This window comes from Doryrhamphus excisus, linkage group LG2 (genome assembly GCF_037039965.1).
Source record: "Doryrhamphus excisus strain RoL-2023G ecotype Guam linkage group LG2, RoL_Dexc_Guam_v1.1, whole genome shotgun sequence".
NCBI lineage: Eukaryota > Metazoa > Chordata > Actinopteri > Syngnathiformes > Syngnathidae > Doryrhamphus > Doryrhamphus excisus.
In genome coordinates, this window is record NC_136358.1 from 9,963,610 (window position 1) to 9,986,786 (window position 23,177).

At 42.3% G+C, this 23,177-nt stretch overlaps 1 protein-coding gene and 1 non-coding gene across 6 annotated transcripts in view; both read right to left on the minus strand.

The window, feature by feature from the left end:
• The window catches only part of sdk2b (sidekick cell adhesion molecule 2b), a 253,907-nt gene that overhangs the window by 70,209 nt on the left and 160,521 nt on the right, over positions 1-23,177 (minus strand). For 4 of the 5 annotated variants that reach the window (XM_058067737.2, XM_058067734.2, XM_058067735.2 and 1 more), the window contains exon 2: positions 10,536-10,695. In XM_058067737.2, the coding sequence (XP_057923720.2) occupies positions 10,536-10,695 (160 nt within the window). Of the gene's footprint in view, positions 1-5,920; positions 6,215-10,535; positions 10,696-23,177 lie in introns of those variants that run through there. The other variant, XM_058067739.2, reaches the window with a different exon arrangement.
• Positions 17,905-17,976, minus strand: trnag-ucc (transfer RNA glycine (anticodon UCC)). The gene has a single exon. It is a non-coding gene; the product is annotated as a tRNA-Gly (tRNA).

Genomic DNA, 23,177 nt, shown 5'->3' on the forward strand with positions numbered 1-23,177 from the left:
GAGTGAATGGTTGTTTGTCTATATGTGCCCTGTGATTGGCTGGCCACCAGTCCAGGGTGTACCCGGCCTCTCCCCCACATCAGCTGGGATAGGCTCTGTGTTTGCACAAACGTACACGGAGGTCAGAGGCGTAAACATGGACTGTTTTGACGTGTGCGACAAAGGATGGAGGTCATGAAAAGGCAGGAGGCCGTGACACAAACTCATTTTTAATCGATCCCAAGTAGAGGGAAGGCGACAAGTAAGCCGCCTCGTTGATGCTGGAGCAACAACAAACATCAAATATACGACGCCTTATCGATTGGCTCTGGACAACAGTGACTCTCTTCCTGATCAGCCCAGTGACACACACCTACACGGTACAGCGTATGCGTCTACTGACCGGGTATGTGTCCCACATCTATTATGGCGGTGACCTGTGGCGTCATGATTCAGGCAGAGACCACTATTGCAGCATGTATCGTCAGTGCGTCATGTCTCCCATATTTCCCCAGACCGGAGGGAGCAGCGGAACGTCAACAAATAATGTTACTCCTTTGGTCCTTTGCTTCTGTACTCTGCTTTCGTTGATGTAAACCTTGAATTTCCTGTGTGGGACCAATAAAGGCATATCCCATCTTATCTTATCGAACCACAACAGAAAAGATGCCAGCCAACCTTCCCAACCTGCCCAAAATGTTTTTAACATATGAAATGCAGGGATGTGCGGATCAATCCTGAAAGTTGTCATTGTTGCCAAAATGAGGTGGCTAAATGAGGTGTGACAACTGTTTAGTCAAAATATGATGGCAATAAAGTCACAGTGGCAAGAAAGTTGAAATAGTTACAAACAGAAGGTTTAGGGGAATAAAGTCAAAATATTGGCACCAAATTCATCATCAAATGATTGTCATTTTAGGAGCATGAAGTTGAACTGTTAAGGAAACATTGTTTTAGTTATCATATGACAAACACAAGTTGTCATTTTTTGATGATTTTCATTGGGGAAAAAGCTTTTAGTTTATGGTTGTTATGGGAATAATGTCAAAATATGATGACAATGACTTCTAAATGTTACCTGAAGAAAATATATGACGATTTAGAAGAAAGTTGGAATATTTGGAAGATAAAAAGGTGGGCCACACAGTGAACGAGTGTTTAGCCTGTAGGCCACACATGTTCTCCCTGTGCATGCGTGGGCTTTCTTCAGGAACTGCGGGTTTCCTCCCACATTCCAAAAACATGCTATCCATAATTTTGATACCAGCTCTTTTGGGGGTGATCTGGATCACCGTCTTTTCTCCGGGTACTCCGGTTTCTTCCCCCATTCCAAAAACATGTTAGCTTCAGTGGTGACTCCAAATTGTGCATAGGTATGAATGTGGGCGGGAATGTTTGTTTGTCTATATGTGCCCTGTGATTGGCTGGCCACCAGTCCAGGGTGTACCCCGCCTCTCACCCGAAGACAGCTGGGATAGGCTCCAGCATGCCCCCACCCTGGTGGGGATAAGCGGCATAGACAATGGTATACATGGAAAAGAATATTCCAATCTCTTGTCTACATGCGCAGCTATAATCAAACAGAATAGTCAATGGGGCATGCCCAGTAAAGCGTAAACATCAACATCACGTGATACCGGCTTCCCCGAGTTTATCTTTCACTTGGAATAACTCCATATTGCCAGTTTTTCATCCGACTACCTTGAAATTTAGTATAATAAATTTAAACAGGAAAATTCAATCTTGCTAATATTTTATAATTGAACTCAGGACATGTTTAGATTCTGATCCACAGATGGCGCTAATGCACACGAAAACTGCTTGCCAACCGCCAATAAACAACAGAAGAAGAACGCACCCTGACAACTTTCGGTTTGAGCGGGTACAAGATACCTCAATTGGATTGGGGAAAGGAATATTCCACCCCCTGTGAATCCGATTATATATTCATTCGGATTGTCACTTTTCTTTCGGAATGAGGTGTATACAAAGGTTACATTCTTTCTGGGTGAGCAAATAAACCGAATGCAATTGGAATATTTGGGTCCATGTATACGTGGCTAGTGACTCAATGAACGGCATGATGAAATAGTGAAGGACCGTCATCAAAATTCTCCTATTTTGTAATGATACAGACTTCTTAAAAAACATCCTAGATCCAGACGGTGGTCTGGATCACCCCCAAAATGTGATCAGTTCTTCAAAATCCCAAATTTCCAACAATTCCTGAACATTTCATCTAAATCAATTCAGAACTCAGGTTATTTCGACTACAAACAAACAAACAGATGCTGTAAATTCCAGCAATTACACAACATATATGACATACAGCGGAATCCCAAACACAACCCCCCGTCCCAAATGAAACATGTTGATATGGCAGCCTGAAACACCGGAAAAATTTTGCCAAAAATGTATGTAGCGTGAATGGAAGCCAGCTGGGTGATCTTAGTACAGCGCAGCATGTTGTGTGTGAGACCCAGGCTTCTGCAAGTTTTCAGTGAAATAAGGACGAGCAAGGGCCATTACAATTTCTTGAGGATTTTGTGGACGACCCCAGCTACCCAGTCCATCGGACGCGAGCGAGGCAGCGCAAATCACAGATCTCCAACAGACTCCTCCAGTTCCCTTCCCACAGTGAACGCTACAGGACGTCACTCATTCCACACAGCAACTCTACAATAGCTAACCTCATAGCTTTAATGTGTATATATGCTTGGTTGTGTTACACACTATTTGGAAATATGCAAATCTTATTTTATTACATGTGTTTGTCTTTTTCTTCTGTAATTCAGCAACTGTAACCAAGCAATTTCCCCTGTGGATCAATAGAGTCTGTCTGAGTCTAAAAGTGAGCTAGCTGCATCTGCTAATCAATGACAGGGCTAAATTGTCCATTGATGTTTTGCATTGATCTATTGAAAGTGTATATACACATGAGCTCACATCTGCCTTAACACACAATGTCAACGCCAGGTTATTTCATTTTGTGGATATTCAGACAATAATGAAAGTGACACTGATTTAAAATCAGAAATATTGTGATTGATTGAAGCACATTTTTGCTAAAAGAGAGTCCATTTGCATGTCTTTGTTTGTTTATTTGATTTAAAAGCTCTTGACATTGCAGTGGCAATGTTACATCCTCTTGAGAAATGAAAGTTTATTGCTTTTGATACGATGTACGGTTACCTTGGTTAACATCCGCCCCAGTTAACACGTGTTTCAGTTAGCATCCAAAAGTTTTGCTAAAATTTTGCCTTGGCTTGCCAATATCGTGTCCAATATACCATCCACTTTGTTTGCACTGCCATCTCTGTTCCCCAAAATGGGCAATGCCTCATCAGCGACAGGCTCCATTTTAGGTTGACATCATACACAAAGTTGCAACCACATGGACCAAGAACCGTACGGAGTGCAAGACCGCCAAGTTTTATGGCTTAAAGTGAACAGTGTGGTCATTTAAGAGGTATGTACGTAAGTCACACACATTTGTGCATGCACATCTACTCCGATTCCCGTAAACAGCCTCTCCACCACCGAGGCTACAGAGTTTTGGTACGACACATTGTAACAGGATGAAGGTAAAAGGTACGTGAAAAAATTAGGAAAATTGCAGGAGACATGTGACCAGCAGCCACTCCCCTTTTAGGCTTAACTTCCACTTAACGTCCTCACTGACTCCTTCATCCAAAGTAAACTATTGACTTGATTCTTGAACAATATTTATTTTGTGACTTTACAGAGCAAAGCTAGCAGGAAGACATTCCGTGCCAGCAGGAATCTGACAGCTTTTAACTTTTTCATGATGAAATCAGTTTTTGATGGGATCCATAAGAGGCTCCTAAATGAACATCGGCTGTATTCTATGTTCTATGTAATGTATGCCCAAGTAATGTTAATGCTGTTTTCTCACCATTAAGGTAAGATTGTGGTCAGACAGGCTGGTTATCATCTATTCATGTTTGGGATTATGTATTGTGGCTAATGATGTTCTACATGGTTGGCTAAAATTGGCAAAATGACATTTATAGCTCATGGCAGAAGCCATGACAACCTCAAAGCCTCATTTCTGGAAGTGCTTCTACAGGTAGATGCTGGACTTCAGTATATTTTACATCCAAATAGTAGTCATGCCAAATGTTGTGTTGCTGCTGGATGTTCACAGTATCTTAGTCATCCTGGAATTTTCTTCTTCTCTAAACGAGGAGGCTTTAAGACAGGGGTCTCAAACTCAATTTACTTGGTGGCCACTGGAGCTAGGGTGTGGGTGAGACTGGGCCGCATCAGGTTTTCCAAAAAAAACAAAAACACATTTATTAAAAACAGAAAAATTAACAAACTTTTCTACAAGAAAAGCTCTGATAAAACATTCCACTGTTCTCAAATATTTTACTTTTTATTTTTCTACACAAAATAAGATGAAAAATAAATAAACAAATCAAGAATAAAGAAAATCAATCAATCACTAATAAATATAATAATAATAATAATAATAATAATAATAATAATAATAATAATAATAATAATAATAATAATAATAATAATAATAATAATAATAAAACGGCAAATAATAAAAACTCAAGAAACCACATATAGTTGGTGGGTAGACAAATTATTTTTTCAGATTAAAATTAACAAAGCATTATTAGAGCCCTGTAGACATGACAAAACACGACTATAGTCACATTTATACTCTGCTAACTCGCAAACTAGAGAGCTAGCGACCTAAACGGTAGCCTCCAAGTTATTTCCTTTAAACTTAAAAAGCCAAAAACTTACCGCTTCCACATGGATAGGGAGGATAACTATTAACAGTTATTTAACCTTTAACATGAACATTAATCAAACGTAATAATTTTTTCTGGGTACATGATACCATACAGCATCCATATCAAACTTGTGCGGGCCACACTAACATTAAACTTTCATATCAAGGCGGGGGCCTAAACTAGCGTCCTGCGGGCCACATTTTTGAGACCCCTGCTTTAAGACAACAAGCAAGTGTAGAGAACAAGAGGCAGATGGGCCCCCACCTTCATTTCACTGATGACTGCTTCAAGGGAACACCATAAATGTTGTAAAGACCCGTTTACGCTCATTAAGAAGCCGATTTAAAAGAATCATTGAAGGACAAGCAACTCTAGAGTCAATCATACTCACTATTTTGCGTTTTGAAGGCGACCAGTCTTCTCTATGTCTATATCTTCTCTATGTCTTAAGGTTGAAGTTCTCTATTTCATCTCCAAATGTTTCTACCTCCTCCAAAACCTCTCAACACACAGCTCAAATGTTGGCTATAATCCGTGTAAACATCCTCTATCCCGTACAATGCTATGTGTGTTTACCCGAGTCATCGTACTAAAACATGATGCTTTGTTGTTCCTCGTGGTCGCCGCCATGGACAATAAATGTCATTTGTGAGAATCTACTGTTTGCTTTCAACAACAAAAATGTAGAAGATAATGAAATGAGAAATCATGTCAGTGAGGCTTTATGAAGCATGGCTAGATGGCCATTGGTGAGGCTCCTCACTCCACCAGGAGGACAGGAAGACAGGAGCGCGACCATCTAGGACCATCAAGGACATTTTACATGTAGCGTTACGTCCAATTTAGTGCTCAATTAGCTTTTATGGCTCCATGTGGCTTTTAATTAAGTGATGGTAAAGGTTGCCGACCCCTGACCTCACCCATTACCCGGCCCATTTTTCCAAACAAGAAGATTAAAGTCGTCGTTAGCTGCCGCCCTGTAGGACTTCCCGCTTGTGGAACCACCACAGTGTTTAGTTTGTGCTGAAGCAACAGGTACATGTGTGTCATGGTGGGGTTCCACCCCAGCTGGAGCTCGTACGTCAGCTACCTGGGCCTTTCTGAGCCGAATGTTCAAGGGGGGCTCTTTCTCTCTTCGTAACGACAGAGAGAGAAAAGTGCCTACTTACCTTGAAAACCGTGACTGTGGCTTTCCTTCATGTCTCCTTCCTCCGGCCACATCTCTACTGGGTTTATTTGCTCAGAAGCCAGCGTGAAATCCTACCAGAAGGTGGACGTCACGCAGCTTCAGGTGGATTGAAAAAGACGGCACAGACGACAAATCAACAATTTAGCACAGATCACTCCTCCAGCGGCACACTGTCAAAAAACTTTCATTTCCCCTACCCCTCCACCCCCCCTTATGCTCTTCAAAAAGTTGACATTGAGGAATGCGGACGCTTAGCAGATAAAAAGTCCATCCCAGGTGCTTATGTATCTTGGCAATCGTGCCATTTCAATTTCTTTTGGGATGGATGACGCCACCGCCACTTCCTCTCTTTGCCAGGACACGCCCCCTGTGCTCACATCAACACTTGCCGGTTCCGTCTGTTCATTGGCAGATCCGAGTCATGTGACAGGAAGCCGTCTTTTATCTCCTCAGTGACAGCTGAGCTAGTTCTGCTATGCTAGTTCTTTCTTCCACGCTGCTGAGGGAAAAAGGGTCTCCTTTTCCTTCCTAAAAAGTCTGCCGGTGCATTACTTTGAAATATGGATCAAAGGAAGTGCTGTCAGCACGGATGGAGCCCAATCCAATTAAAAAAGAAAAGTGAAATCAGACCACTTTCATGTGCCGCATAAAAAAGTTGGACTGAGTGACTTCCTGTTGTAAGCTTCGCTGGCCGCATCATTAGGTACACCTCATCCTCGTTATGCTGCATTCACAGTAGGGGTGTGAATCTCAGCACTGAGGACGATTCGATACACATCTCAATGCACTGCCAGCGATACGTTACTTTAACGATACATGGAATTTTCTGGTGATACGATGCGATACAATTCACCCTCTTTACGATACGATGCGATAATCATTTAGTTCAAATCAATGCAATCTGATATGATATGGTGCAATTTCTTGCGATATGATGCAATTCAACATGATGCAAATAAGCAGTGCTGTACAATAAAACAGCGCTTGCATCGAATTTTACCGATACCCCCAAACGCATCGCAATGAATCTCGATTTTACCCGTCAATTGCATCCATACACAGTAAATGAGCCGATCGATTAATTTATCGATTAATATTGATTATTTTCCATACCCTTAATTCCCACACGCATGATGATGATGGTATTAGAGAACACATATTTCTACATCAGGCGTTCCCAAAGTGGAGTATGTATACCCCCAGGGGTACGTCAATTGCCAAAGAGCAGGGGTAAGCAAACTACGGCCCGGGGGCCCCATCCGGCCTGCCAAGCGTTTGAATACAGCCCGCCCGTTCTTTCCAAAGTATTTCATTTAAACTTAACATACAACCTGGTCTGTTGTTTACATAGTGCTCCTGAAAAAAGGGACACAAACAAATATTGCTGATTGCATGACACTTTTACAGATACAATAATTCCAGGTGGACTGTTAGAATTATATGTGTAAAACATATCGTCTGGCCCCCGGTCAATTTTGTTAAATCAATGCGGCCTGCGAGTTAAGAAGTGACCCCTGCCACCCCTGCCATAGTGTGTACGTGAATAAAAATGAACAACACTTAGCGCCTAACACTCAAAATTACGAGTGCGCCTGAACACCTCACAGTACGAGGAGAGCGCGGCAGGAAGGAGACAGAACGATGTTGTTCCTTGGTCCGTGTGCATCATATCACCAAATTAGGACGTGTGGATGTTAACTTTGTGCGTTAAGAGTGTTTTGTCATGAAGATGTCATTTTTATTGTTGTTCCAATTCATCCCCACATAGCCCTAGCAGTGACAATCTGGCACTGTGATAGGGATTCTCCCGCAAATGAGGCTTTATTGATGGCTGTATGTACAGTATTTTTGTATTTCAGATACTATTAAGAAGGGGGTAGTGGTTCTTTTGGAGTTGGGACACCATGGAAAGATTCCTGTCAGATCATGGACACTTCATACTCAACAAGCAGGATCCAAACTAGCAAACTGCTGTCAGTGCTGCTCCAGCTTTTTCTAAAATGATGCATTCAGGTGCATCACTTAACTCCTGGGACACAAGTTGCTGCTGCATTCCGGGACAGGGCCCAAATAACAGCCTAAAGTAGGTGATATTTCCAAAAGCAACACTAAGACAATGTTAAAAAATGTTCTACTTCTAAGAGACATCAATGTTAAACAAAGCTGTGGACAGATACTGCTTCATCATGATTGGTCAACTTCCCCTTCTATTGGCTATGAAATGAATATGCAGACTTAAACCATAGCCATACTGAGTCTAGCTTAGATAAAGTCTATTCCAATGAAATGGAATGGAATGGAAAAACAGTGAAAAACAATATATCTACAGATTATGTATTTGCATTTGAGTAAAATTTTAAATACCCCCGGTGTTCCAACTGTAAGCCATAGAGGACAGTCCGGTTCAGCATGCTGGTTAGAGCAAGCTTTTGGAGGAATAAGGGATGGCGGAAGTGTTGGGGAAGTTCCAGCCATGACGAGAGTCAGCGTGCAAGACAGGAAGTGCTGTATGCTGCTGTTACAATAAATGGCCAACTGAATACAGCCATCCTGACGTCTAGTTATTCAGCCGCCATTACAATATCATTGTCAACATGAACATGTGACACACATCACCCACACAGTATGGCTAATCTATTTTAAATGATGGGTTATCTCTGCTATTTTTTATTGGATTTATTGGAATGAATCATACTTCCCCATATCCCATTACTGAATATATACTCCTTTTTCTGTTTATATTCTGACCCTGGGGGTCATATCTCTGTGACAGCGTCCATAACGAGTCAGCATGAGGATGCTAATGATGAAGCTAACCAGGGGAAGAATGGTGGATGTAATGTACCCCACTTGGGCTACACTGGGAACATCTTCCAGCCTGGCTGGCATCCCTTTTTACAAAAACCTTCCTTTTTCCTGGACTTGTACTGTGTGATAAACACTGTGTGTCACTGCACACGCACGCACACACACACACACACACACACACACACAGAAAGCGGCTCAGTGAGAGATAAGGCTGTGTTCCTGCACGATAACAATCTTCTAGTTACCGTTAAAGACGCTTTATCTGCCACCCCCCACTACCACTGCACCCACACACACACACACACTTCCTGGTGAGGGAGGGATGGAGGTTGGAGTGTCAGGAGGGCAAAGCAGGGCGAGGAGGATGAGTATCCAGCATGTTGTATTTACTGTATACTGTGTATATAGATATAGACAGTATAGATAGATATAGACAGTAGATATAGACAATAGATATAAAGATATAGACAATATAGATAGATATAGACCGTATAGATTTAAGGACAGATGTTGCAGATTACGCAACTAATGAGCACTTGGTGACTCTTTCAGCTTGTACTTGAGATAGGGCGGCACGGCGATCAAGTGGTTAGCGCGCAGACCTCACAGCTCGGAGATCAGGGTTCAATTCCACACTCGGCCATCTCTGGGTGGAGTTTGCATGTTCTCCCCGTGCATGTGTGGGTTTTCTCCGGGTACTCCGTTTTCCTCCCACATTCCAAAAACATGCTAGGTAAATTTGGCCACTCCAAATTGTCCATAGGTATGAATGTGAGTGTGAATGGTTGTTTGTCTATATGTGCCCTGTGATTGGCTGGCGACCAGTCCAGGTTGTACCCCACCTCTTGCCCAAAGACAGCTGGGATAGGCTCTGTGACCCTCGTGAGGAAAAAGCGGCCAGTGTGTCTGCTTCACTCACCTTGTCATCATTGGTAACATCATGATAGTGACGTATTACATCTTTTTAAAGCTAGCAAACTATTCATCCACCCATCCAGCCATCCGTCCATCCATTTTCTACGCCGCTGATCCTCACTAGGGCGGGGGTATGCTGGAGCCTATCCCAGCTGACTTTGGAGGTTGTAGTATATGAAAAACTATTTTTGAAAATGTAGGCTGTGGAAAAGGTTTTTTAATATTCATTCATTTTCTACCGCTTTTTTCCTCACGAGGGTCGCGGGGGTGCTGGAGCCTATCCCAGCTGTCTTCGGGCGAGAGGCAGGGTACACCCTGGACTGGTGGCCAGCCAATCACAGGGCACATATACGTAGACAAACAACCATTCACACTCACATTCATACCTATGGACAATTTGGAGTTGCCAATTAACCTAGCATGTTTTTGGAATGTGGGAGGAAACCGGAGTACCCGGAGAAAACCCACGCATGCACGGGGACACATGCAAACTCCACACAGCGATGGCCGAGGGTGGAATTGAACCCTGGTCTCCTAGCTGTGAGGTCTGCGTGCTAACCACTCGACCGCCGTGCTGCCCATGATATATTACAATAATATTATATTATATGCTATAGTATAATAAAATCACATTATCTATTATAATCATATTATAACATTACACAAAGAAATGTATGAAAATGATTTCAGAGTGAAATATTTGGGAAATGAAAAGACATTGGTAAAAAAGAGTGTCATTAATTTCCCTCGCCAGAAGAGAAAGTCTGGACCCCCTGTCTAGGCTGGATGTGGTTTTAGCAGCTAAGATGTTTTAGATGTTAGTAAATGAATGATCCTCCATGAAGGCCAACATCTCTGGCCGCGTCCCTCACCTGTACTCCAGCGAGAAGCGGGTCAGCTCGGTGCTGTTGTGGATCCACTTGAACTCCAGAGGCCAGCTGCCCTCGGCCATGCAGGTGAGCACCAGCCGGTTCCGCTCTAAGTGCAGCTGGCTGCGAACGGGCTCCGTCTTGAAGTAGGGTGGCACGTCGTCTGCACAGAAGAACCACAGCAGCCCCCAGTCAGGATGGCATACTTCATGGTACGTTAAATACCGAGTAACCATATTCAAACATATCTATAATACTGTTGTGTAACATAGCAATATATCAGAACTGGGCCCCGGTGGGCCTCCATACCTTCCCCCCTGCAGCCGTATCCCACCAAGTGTGCTGTCAGGGCTTCCATGTAGCCACCCGCCACGTGGATGCTGAGATAGATGCTGGCTAAAGCCCAATGCTAACAGCTAACGGCGAGGAAGGGCAATCACGGCGTCCCTCCAAACACGTCAACACGCTCCACATGGGAGCAGCGCTGCCAACGTGCCCGCACCCTGCCCCGGCTGATCCGCACTAAAGCCCACTGGCGTGCTTACAAGTTTGCTTATTTGTTAACTTGTTAGCTAGCTCTCTCTGTTTCTCTCTCTCTCTGTGCGTAAGACGGAGGAAGGCCCTCTCATTCCTTCCTCCACAACTCAATCAAGGAGGCGCTGGCAAAGTGTCACGTCCCCCCGGAGACAGCCGTATCTCTGATGAACCACGCCAACGCAAGCGCTGACTTGATGATGACGATGATGGTAAATATAGAACACGTTCATTGGATGGCTGCATGATATCATTATCACGTTGACTGATAATCAAGCTGCCAAATTAAACTGTCAACATGATCTATTGTGCTGATATTTGCTTCTTCCACTTTGCTATGGGTAGGGGAAGGGGGAGGGGAAGGAAGGGGGAGGGGAAGGAAGGGGGAGGAGGAAGGCTAGACAGGAGTTAAGAAAAAGAAGGAGCGACAAAGTAAACGTTTGGATCTTTGACCTGAAATTCCAAATGATAGTGTACACCACATAGTATACACAACATTGTGTACACCATAGACTGTACACCACATAGTATACACCATAGTGTGCACCACATACTGTACACCATATAGTGTACACCACATACAGTACACCACATACTGTACACCACATATTGTACACCAAATACAGTACACCACATCGTGTACACCACATACTGTACACCACGTAGTGTACACCACATAGTGTACACCACATAGTGTACACCACATACTGTACACCACGTAGTGTACACCACATAGTGTACACCACATAGTGTACACCACATACTGTACACCACATAGTGTACACCACATGCTGTACACCACATACTGTACACCACAGTGTACACATACTGTACACCACACAGTGTACACCACATACTGTACACCACAGTGTACACATACTGTACACCACATAGTGTACACCACATACTGTATACCACATAGTGTATACCACATAGTGTACACCAGATACTGTACACCACATATTGTACACCACGTAGTGTACACCAAATACAGTACACCACATAGTGTACACCACATAGTGTACACCACATAGTGTACACAACATATGGTACACCACATACTGTACACATACTGTACACCACATAATGTACACCAGTACAGTTTTCATGTGTATTTATTTATTATTAATTCAACAATATTTATTTTAGATTGCCTTTATCCATTAATTAGTTTTATCTGAAAACAAATCCACTATCTATAGCATAGATACATTTAAAGATATAGTTTTTGTTCTTCTCCAATATAAGTTTCATTATGGTTGGAATATTCACTCATTCACTTTCTGTCCTATTTTGGAATAGTAGACTTCCATTTTTGGGTGACTTTGATAACACTGTGGGTTAGCGAGAGAAAGGTAACGGTGATGAATCGTGTTGTGTTCATGTCACAAACGTGCATGGCGTCTCTGAGACGCTCGATGGTAGGGAAAGTGAAAGTGACAATTAGAAAACTAAAGATGGTCCTATGAAATGGACAGTGACAACTCAGCAGTGTGGTTGGGGGTCCCGATCAGCCTCTCTCCCACCCTTGCAACGCCCTTCCTGGACTCATCCTGATCTATGATTGTTTTGCATGTCATTAGATACGCGCTAGCATCATAACAATGTCATGGCAACCCAGCATCAACCACCACGTCGTCCGTTGATGGCGTCCGTTCAAGATGAAGACATGTCCAGCGTTGCCATCAAGAGACACAGCCAGCCAAGAAGCGGAAGTGGAAGCGTACGTCGGCGTTCCAAAGTGCCTGACATATGTCAATAAAACACTCCTAAATATTCATGACCATCATGCATATTCATCATCTCCACTGCTGCTTGACTTCTTGCGGTCTTGGCGTCAGTATAAATATTTATAACGATCTGGGACAAACTAAACCGCAGCCTCAAAACAGCGCCAGACGGGAATTTGTTTTTCCCCCACACACACGCACACAATTGTTGCTCCTAAGTCCGGAAAGATGTCATTCTTTCAGCTCGCTGCAGAAGCCCGGAAGGGGGGGTGGAGGGAGGGCGTGGCTTCGAAGAGGCTCATTAGGACGTCCCTTAGAAGGCATACACCGCACGCATTTATGGCTGATAACGCATGGCCCCACCTACAGGAAGTGAAATGCAGGTCCCCCCGCCCACTTTTGGGAAGACTTTGGAGCGTGTCTGTGGGGTAGACCATATCTTCACATCTTCAATTATTTTATACGGTTAATGAACCACACAATCAACTAAAAATGTGCAATATCAAGAGGAACTTACAGGGAATGCTAACACAAAACTGCAATGCTGCAGTGACCAGCTGACACCAGACTGACATGCTGTGGCTAGCATGCGAACACCTGGCATGATAGCGCTATGTGTCTATGTAAAATAATACATGAGAAAATGGCTAAAATGCTAACATAATAATAGCACACAACAATTCTAATGTGCTAACTGTTAGCATGTTAACACTGAACATGAAAACACTATACACGTTTATACCTTTGAAAATAACAAAATAGCTAACATGCTAATTGTAGCGTGTCTTAATTAGCTACCATAACATAATTAAGCACTAACAGCATGCTACTAACACCTAACATGAAAACACTATGTAAGTTTGTACCTTTTAAAATAGCAAAAAAGTTAATATGCTAATGTTAACTTGCTAGTGATGTTAACATGTTATCTGAACATGAAAACACTGTCTATGTAAGTTTAGACCTTTGAAAATAGCAGAAAAGCAAGCATGTTAATTTTACCATGTTGCCAAGGCTAACATATTCACTGGAAGCATGTTAACTCCTAGCATAATGGTGCTTCGTCTTACATATAAAAATGGCTTGACAGCTAACATGCTAACTGTTAGCATGCTAACATCGAACATAAAAGCATTATCTATATAAGCTCTGAAAACAGCAAAAGAGCTACCATGCTCATGTTAGCTAGCAATCCTACCATGCTAGCTGTTAGCATAGCCTAGCCTTGTTGTAATAAATGTTGTTATAAGTGTATAAAAATAGTTTATATGCTAATGCTAATGCTGATGTCTTTTCAAAAAGTAAAGTTGAAAGGCAAAGACATCTGTCATGTCCTTTGCTTTTTTTCACAGGAGTTACAGATCAAAGTCTCCTTGTGTGAATTTCAGACGTGTCGGCAATGTATTTCTCTCCAAGGGGCAACGGTTCTATTTTCCTCCGATCAGCAGCAACAGCTTGGATATGAAGAAGATGAAGTTGCTGAAATGCATGCTGACAAAGGGAAATGGCCACCAATCCAGCAGAGACAAAAGCACAGGCAGTTTTCACTGGCACAGAGTTTGTCTGGTTTGGTGACGTTGTTGTTGTTGTTGTTCATCTATCAATAGTTTGTATGCGTGCAAATGTCTGGAAATAGATGATTATTGTGTTATGTTTTCTGTCATGTTGTAAATCTGAAAATAAGCATAGTTATTTCTTCATCAAAATATTTGTTCCCATGTTGTTTTTTTGTTTCATAGAAGTAAACAAACCTTCTGATGTTTGAGGTGTCACTAAAAGAAGAAATATGGACATCAGTCACTGTTTGGTTTCACTTAGCTTCTCTGCAGGAAAAATGTAATCATCTGTTTTAGGTGAAAATCAGGTGGCTGAAACCAGAAGTACATTATACAATGTATTGTTATGAATATTTGTATTGCAAACACGTCTTGTTAGCATGGCAGCTACACACATCCTCGGTAGGGCTTTTAGTAAAAATCACTAAGAGACCGTCACAATTGCACCTTCAGTTCCAGATGTTGACCCCCCATGACCTCCCACCTCCACCATGTGACCGCACGCCAAGCATCCTGTACAATTAGCCGGTGGTTAGGCTCTCGTTTGCATAGGTGCTAGAGGACGGCCCTACGAAGTGTGACTCATACGAATCATATGTGAGTTGAGTGGGCTGGTAGCGCCATCATGGCCGCCGTCACGGCACGTGTGTGCAGCAAGTTTTGACTTTCTTTGTTGTTGACGTGTTTGGGACTCCAGGACAATCTTTTCACATGGCCTCACCAGCCGCTTTGCCTTCTTCATTTATGCATCACCTCTTCCTTTCTGCCTTTTTTACCTCACCTGTACTCATCATCGCCCACGTTGCCTTTTTCACTTTTATTTTCACAACCCACCCTCTAGCAGACGCTAGCGTGGATGATGGCCACCATCTTCCCAGTTAATCACGTAAAAAAACCTTTTAAATATGCTTTTTTCCTCTTCCCACCAGGTTGCAGGCCCCCTGGGGTGCGTCGCTCCCGGACAAAGCATACATATTTCAGCCACAGCCTTGGGGGGTGGGTGGGGGTGTCCACATGCACACACAGATACACACACACAGTGCTGGGTGATGTCAGTGGCATGTGTGTGATTGTGTCGTTTGTACTTGTAGCATTCCAAGCAAAAGGAGGATGAAGGTTTGGGTGTTTTTGCCATTAAATGACTCAGAATATAAAACCTCATATGTGACTCAAAGTCGGAACCATGAACCTCATATGTGACTCAAAGGCGGAACCATGAACCTCATATGTGACTCAAAGGCGGAACCATGAACCTCATGTATGATTCAAAGGCGGAACCATGAACCTCATGTGTGACTCAAAGCTGGAACCATGAACCATGAATTTAATTATCTCTTACCTCAAAATTCTACACAAAATACTCCATTATGACAATGTGAAAAAAGGTTTTTTTGACATGTTTTGAATTGATTAAAAATAGAAAACAAAAAAATCACATTTACATAAGTATTCACAGCCTTTGCCATGAAGCTCAAAATTGAGCTCAGGTGCATCTTTTTTCCACTGATCATCCTTGAGATCTTTCTGCAGCTCAATTGGAGTCCACCTGTTCACCACCAATTCAGTTGATTGGACATGATTTGGAAATATAATAACTGTCTATATAAGGTCCCACAGTTGACTGTGCATGTCAGAGCACAAACACCAAGCATGAAGTCAAAAGAACTGTCTGTAGACCTGCGAGACAGGATTGTCTTGAGGCACAAATCTGGGGAAGGATACAGAAACATTTCTGCTGCTTTGAAGGTCCCAATGAGCACAGTGGCCTCCATTATTCGTAAATGGAAGACGTTTGGAACCACCAGGACTCTTCCTAGAGCTGGCCGGCCTTCTAAACTGAGTGATCGGGGAAGAAGGGCCTTAGTCAGGGAGGTGACCAAGGCCCCGATGGTCACTCTGTCAGAGCTCCAGCATTCCTCTGTGGAGAGAGGAGAGCCTTCCAGAAAGACAACCATCTCTGCAGCAATCCACCAATCGGGCCTGTATGGTAGAGTGGCCAGACGAAAGCCACTCCTTAGTTAAAAGAACAGGTACTATCCAATATGGCCGCTGCTGGCCAGCTCAGGGCATGTTGGGCCTCTGCTGCCGCACGCTTTTACTGCGGGTGTCAGCGGGAAACTTTACTCCGGTTTGCGTTTGATCTTTGGCTCCTCCCTGAGAGACATTCACCGTGAGGCCAGGAGATTGGAACACACACACACACACGAGCCGTGACACACCCGTGGACACACACACGCCGTGGGCTCGTCTCCAGCGACATCTTACATCCATTTACATCCATTTACATCCTCGCACGGCAGCGATACCACCCCCACCAACCGCACCGCCAGGTTTGCCCTGAGTGCCGCGTTTCCCAGGAGGCTCCTAACCAGCCGCTCATTTCTAGCTTTGCTCATCACCTCGCTCGTTTAGTTGACTTAATGGCCGCATTAGAGCCCTCTAGACATGAAACAACACCCCTATAGTCACATTTACTCTCATATAGTCGACGCAATAAGAGAAAGACTTTGTTCTTTCTTTTCATACTCTTTGTAGGCAAGACCGTGACAGGGTGGGACAGCAAACCGATTCATCAGGACGTAGACGCTGATTCTTATGAGGAAAGGTTCGAGCTTCTATGAATGTTAATAACCTCCCACCCGTCTTCCCACACAAAAAACAACATTTACTGCTCAGGTTGGGGAAATCAATGCTTTAGGATGTCTTATCACTATCTTATCAATGGCTTATCAAAGTAATGAAAGGGTTCCAACATTTCATATTTCACTGCTGCAGGGCAACCATCAATTCAACAGGCTGTGATGGAAAGAAAAACACTTTGAAGAAAGCGGACAAAGAGTGACAGCGCTTGTAAATCTGCCAGCTGACCTTTAGCAACCACACACACGTACACACACACACACAGTAAAAAGGTAAAAATGTAGCCAATGAAATGGATTGTATAGCAAAGCAAAGCAATCAATGCTGCATTCATTTTGCTGTAATTGTCTTTCTATTTTTCACCTGATTGAGTGTTCACGCTGCTCTCATTTCCCAGCACAGCCATGAAAGAAACAACATGGCTTCAGTGATGAAGCGGTCGGCAGCATATTGAGCCTAATAGGCTGCATTTACCAAACTCATCCTTTGTGGGACACAATGAAGCCCCCCGAGCCTCAGATGAGGCTAAAAAAAATACACAATCCTGCGTGACAACCAACATGTCAATGAAACCTCCACAAGGATCGGATACTTTACACCACAGTACATCAAGTCCGCTCTTAGCTTAGCATTGTTAGCCATCATGCTAGCATTTACAGCGTGTAAAGGGAAGACAACGTGTGTGTGTGTTAGCTTTAATGCTCATGCCTCTTTCTACCGCAAGTGTGTGTGTGTGTCTTAAACAAACGCTAACGTGTACTTTACCACACTTGCACACTGTAATGCTAACAATAGGGACAGATACTAAGACAGCTAGCTAGCATAGCTACATGATGCCAAAGTGCTAACATGACGCTCACATGTTAAGATATGCCTTTATTCGTCACTCAGTGGGGAAATTTGTAAAAGGTGTGCGTTGGCCGGGAATCGAACCCGGGTCAACTGCTTGGAAGGCAGCTATGCTCACCACTATACCACCAACGCATGACAACCATGTCATGCTTGGTTAGTGTACTTGCTTATCTTGATTTTAGGATGTGTAGCAAAGCCTGCAGGTTTACTCATCACTCTCATAATTGTATATGTAGATTGAACAATGTATTTCTTTTGTATGCAACGTGTGTATTTCTATTTGCAATGAAATGCCATCATTCAAAGTGGCTTTTACACCAGGGTGGACTTTTCTAAACTTTAAAATGGGAGGGATGAGATGTTTGACTTTGAAAAGGACACTGAAGGCATCATCACAGAGAGGCTGACGGAGCGTTTCCATCTCAAGTACCGCCACAAACATTTTTATTATTTCTACACTTTCATTGAAGTTTCATTGATTTTTATTTTCATTTTTCTTCTGTCATTTTCATTATTTTTTTATTGAGGTAATTTCTTTTTATATTTAATTTATTTCTAAAGTGTTTTTTAAACTTTTTTAAGTTGTTTTTTATTCGGAATTTATTTTAATTATTGTTTATTTTTAATTTTGTATTTTCAGTTATTTTATTATTCTTCATATTTTGGTTTTCCACTGTTGCTGCAATTATTTGTATTTTCATTTATGTTCTGTGAGATTTTTTTCTTTGATATGTGGGTCATTTCTATGTTTATTTTTTACACTTTTAAGTTATTTTCATTTATGATTGATTTTCACCACTTTGTACACTTTAAAGTCATTTAAAATGTTATTTATTTCTTCCACTTTGGTGGAAGTTATTTCTATGTAAATGTATTCCACTCTTCCTGACGTCCTGAATGATCATTTTAGACATTTTAGTTGAAGTGTATCATTAAGTGATGCTATTATTGAGAGCCTTTTAAATGTCAAATGGTATTATTGAAGTCTATTAAATGTATGTATTTTCTATTATTAGTTTACACTTGTAGTGAAGTGCTTTATGTTTTCTCAGTATGAGTATTTCTAGTATTTTGATTGGAAGCAAGTACATGCGTTTACTACGTGGACTAGCCTCGGATGAATAATCTCCAATTTCGTTGTACATCTTGTATAATGACAATAAAGGCCATTCCATAATGAAGACGTGCACGTCCAAAGTGTGTTTTCGTGGAGTATTATTGTGATGAGATGACGTGATGACATGATTGAAAGATGACTTCTGTAAGCAGTGAAAAACGAGGGATTGCAAAGTGACGGTGTTGATGATTTCCCCAATCCGACTTCATTTCAGGCCCAACAGCAAACATTAGCTTGGGAATGAGGAGATAATTAGCAGCGGGGGGATTTCATGGGCAGGCCACAATACCAACAAGCCGGCTTCATCGGGATTCCACCAACGCTTTTTTAAACATCGCTGCTTCGTCTAAACATCTTTCCCTTTCCACTGCTGCACATGTAGCCTTCCCCTCCAAGAGAGGAATTTGTAAAACATTTTCTGGAGCGCCACGTAGCGAGGATGATTAGCACAGGTGAAGGAGTCCGGCGTAGGTTCTTGAGGCTAACGCTTCATTTTGGTAACCAGTAAGCGTCACTGAGAAGGTTTAGTGTATGAAAAGGATGTATTTGACGACTCTTATGTCGTCAATTAACAGCACGTTGAATGTCTCTCATCCCAACAGGCTCCAGCTAGGACCTGATAGGACAGCTTTAGTCAGACCCCAAGACTGGAGCTGATTGATTATGATTGTTTATGTATCAAACATGATCAAATGATTGATGAAGTATTTAGTGTTACTTAGTCAGGCTGCATGTCTATACTTATTTCATGACATTTGAATATATTATTATATATTTGTATTGACATGTATTTATTTTGTATTAATTGGATTCTATTTGTGTTTACTGAATGTATTATTGGAAGTGATTAGTTAGGAATGGATATCATCTTGGCACAAACCAAGCCTGCATACTTACTGTAGGGGTATGTACTACAGGGCTCGACAATAACGATGTACCGATGGCCCGGGGCAAGTTAAAACAAAATTCGGGCAAGTAAATCTAATCAGTGATATTCCCGTCGGGCAAGTGCACTTTGGCATGCCATACTGCCAAGAGTTTTTTTTTAAAGCGGTTCTTGTTGGGTGTTGGTAAAACACGGACTGCGGAATTCCGGTGGTAATTTGCAAAGCAATCCTTGCAATGGACCAATCAGAATCGTTTATTTAGACCGCGGTCCGTAATCCACAGTCCGCGTTTTACCCACACCCGTTGTTCGCGATCAACCAATCAGCGATCGTTTGACTACGAAAACATCCATCATGGCGTCGCTGCCAACATCGTCTAATTCTGAAGGAAACAGCAAAAAGTGATGAACCTCTATCGTTGCATGGTTTTTATTCCCAAGGCAGCATGAAAAACAACTTACTGGCCTGTTGCAGACTTAACTAACTAGCTGGGGGCACGGCAACCGAACTTCTCCTTTTTTCCCTCTCGTTCCTCTTCTTTGGTCCCAAAACGCCCGCTCCAAGACCGCGAGCTGAACATGACTGCCCCCCCAGCGTCCATGCATGAAACTACAGCCCGGAATACAACACACACGCAACGCTACAGTATTATTTATTTTATTATTTTATTTATTTGAGATTCTCATGTGATGCCACAAAAAATTACATGATATCATTATGGCAGTCTTTTCATTTTACATGGGGCAAGTTCGGGCAAGTAGTTCTCACCTTAAGGATTCCTTATGGGCAAGTCATTTTGGTTTTTAATGTAGAGCCCTGGTACTATGTAGTTGTACCATGTACATCCATGCACCCATCCATCCACCCATGCACCCATCCATCCATCCATCCACCCATACACTCCTGCATCCATCCACCCATGAACCCATCCATCCATCCATGCACCTATCCATCCTTCCATGGATGCATCTATCCATCCACCCATGCACCCATCCATACACCACCCACCCACCCATCCATCATCCATTCACCCATGCACCCTTCCATGCACCCATCCATCCTTCCATGCAACCATGCATCCATCCACCCATCCTTCCATGGATGCATCTATCCATCCACCCATGCACCCATCCATACACCATACACCCACTCATCCATCATCCATCCACCCATGCACCCATCCATCCTTCCATGCAACCATACATCCACCCATCCTTCCATGCAAGCATCCATCCACCCATCCATTCTTCCATGCATGCACCCACCCACCCATCCATCCATCCACCCATCTATCCTTCCATACATCCATCCATCAACCCATGCACCATACATCCATCCATACAGGCACTGCTGGATGCTTCTTGTCTCTTCTACCTTCGTGATGGCATCCACAAGGGTTTTTCCACCCAAGTGGCTTTTTGTAAATCAGGAAGTTGTTTATTAAAGCGATCAAGGACGCGTATTTTCGTGTTGCCACAAAAGCTCCATCCAGAGATGTCCGTGGTGTGCTCACACAGAGCCATGTGTGGCTAATTGGCTTCCGTGTGGACATTATGTTGCCATGAGGCGCACTCGTATAGCAAGTCTACGCTAAAAGCAGTGAAAGGAAGTGGAGAAGGCATGGAACAAACAAACACATTAAAAGACGTTGGGGTTTGTCGGCAAGCAGAGCGTTTAAGAGGTCAGAGGGGAGGAAGACAATTTGGTAGCACGGCACAATCCTCCATTCACTAAGTCGGTTAAGAGGGGAAGGACGAGGAGCCTTCTCGTTCAGAGATGTCCTTTGTCACGCACATCGTCTATCTATCCATTCATCCCTTTTCTAGGCCACTTGTCCTCACTAGGGTTGCAATGCTGGAGACAACAATCCAACAGCCAGAATGGCAGCATTTATGCCTAAATACATTGCTCCCTATTTATTGAAGGGGGTAATTTCCCAAAATAGTCCAACATAAATACATTAAATCCCCTCACCACACACTTTTGTACACCTCTGAAACCAGCCATGATAGTCCTCATATTTTTCTCTGGTTTAAACACTCTCAAAATTCACATTTTGTTTGAATTATAATGATCAATTTCTTGGACATAAGAAATTATGAAGTGGCTCAAGTGACTGTGGGGGAGAGCGGACTGCATGCTTATTAGGTGGTGTCGCTGGAGCACCTCATCCACACCAGAACTCCGGTTAGAGAGTGAGTCCGGACACTGTGTCAGAACTGTATGGACTTTATTGATCACAGTCCAATTCCAACGGACAGGCTTACCTAGTATGCCGTAATGAGTCTGGTTTCTGAAATAAATGAATAAATAAATCAGCACAAATACAGGTCACTAGCTTGAAACAGCAGAGGCTAAACTACGCAACACATACACTGTATTTGGCTATGGAAAGGGCGGCAACAGGTTAGCTAGCATGTGAAAAGAGTTTAGCATAATAAACGTGGGCACACAACACAATGGGCACAATATTCGCCGCCTAATTTGCATATAAATAACGATCGCGAACAGTCGTTAATAGTCGTTAACAGACCATTAGCTTACCTTTCTCATGAACGCAGACAGACAGTATGAAAATGAGAATAAGCCTTCTGATGGCTAGGCTGTGGTCTTACAGAGGACCCCTTAGCTGCCCAGCAAGTTGCCTGGTACAAACACGATTTACAACAGTGACTATTCACTCCTCTGAGCATTTTGGTATCCTTGTTAAAAACATATTGCTCCTGTCCAAGGATGCAGAACACAACCTACGTAAAAAATAAATGCTAAATTGCACTTAAAAAACCTGCAAAGCAGCAAATCCAAATGGTGAACACTCACTTCAGAACATACTCAAATTCATAATGATGTCAGTTCTAATGAAACCTGTGATGTGCCACTGAAGGCATCACACCATGGATGGCAGACTGAGCATTTTCATCGCTTCGATTCTTTTAATGCTTTTTATTCAAGGCATTTTCATTTATTTTTTACATTTTTGATTATTTTTGTACACTTTGATTGAAGACATTGTTATTTATCTTTAAATGTTAAGTTTGAATGAAGTAATTTTTAGTTTGTGTTACTTATTTTTTGGACTTTCAAATAAGTCATTTTTTTGTTTTTATGTAATTTTACCTTTTAATGCTTTTAATTTTTTTCATTTAAGTGTTTTTTTAGTTTTTACAACTAATTGTGTGTATATACGTATATATATATATATATATATATATATATATATATATATATATATATATATATATATATATATATATATATATATATTAGTATATTAGTATTAGTATTAGTACTTTTATTGAAGTCATTTTAATTTTCATTGTTTTTTCATT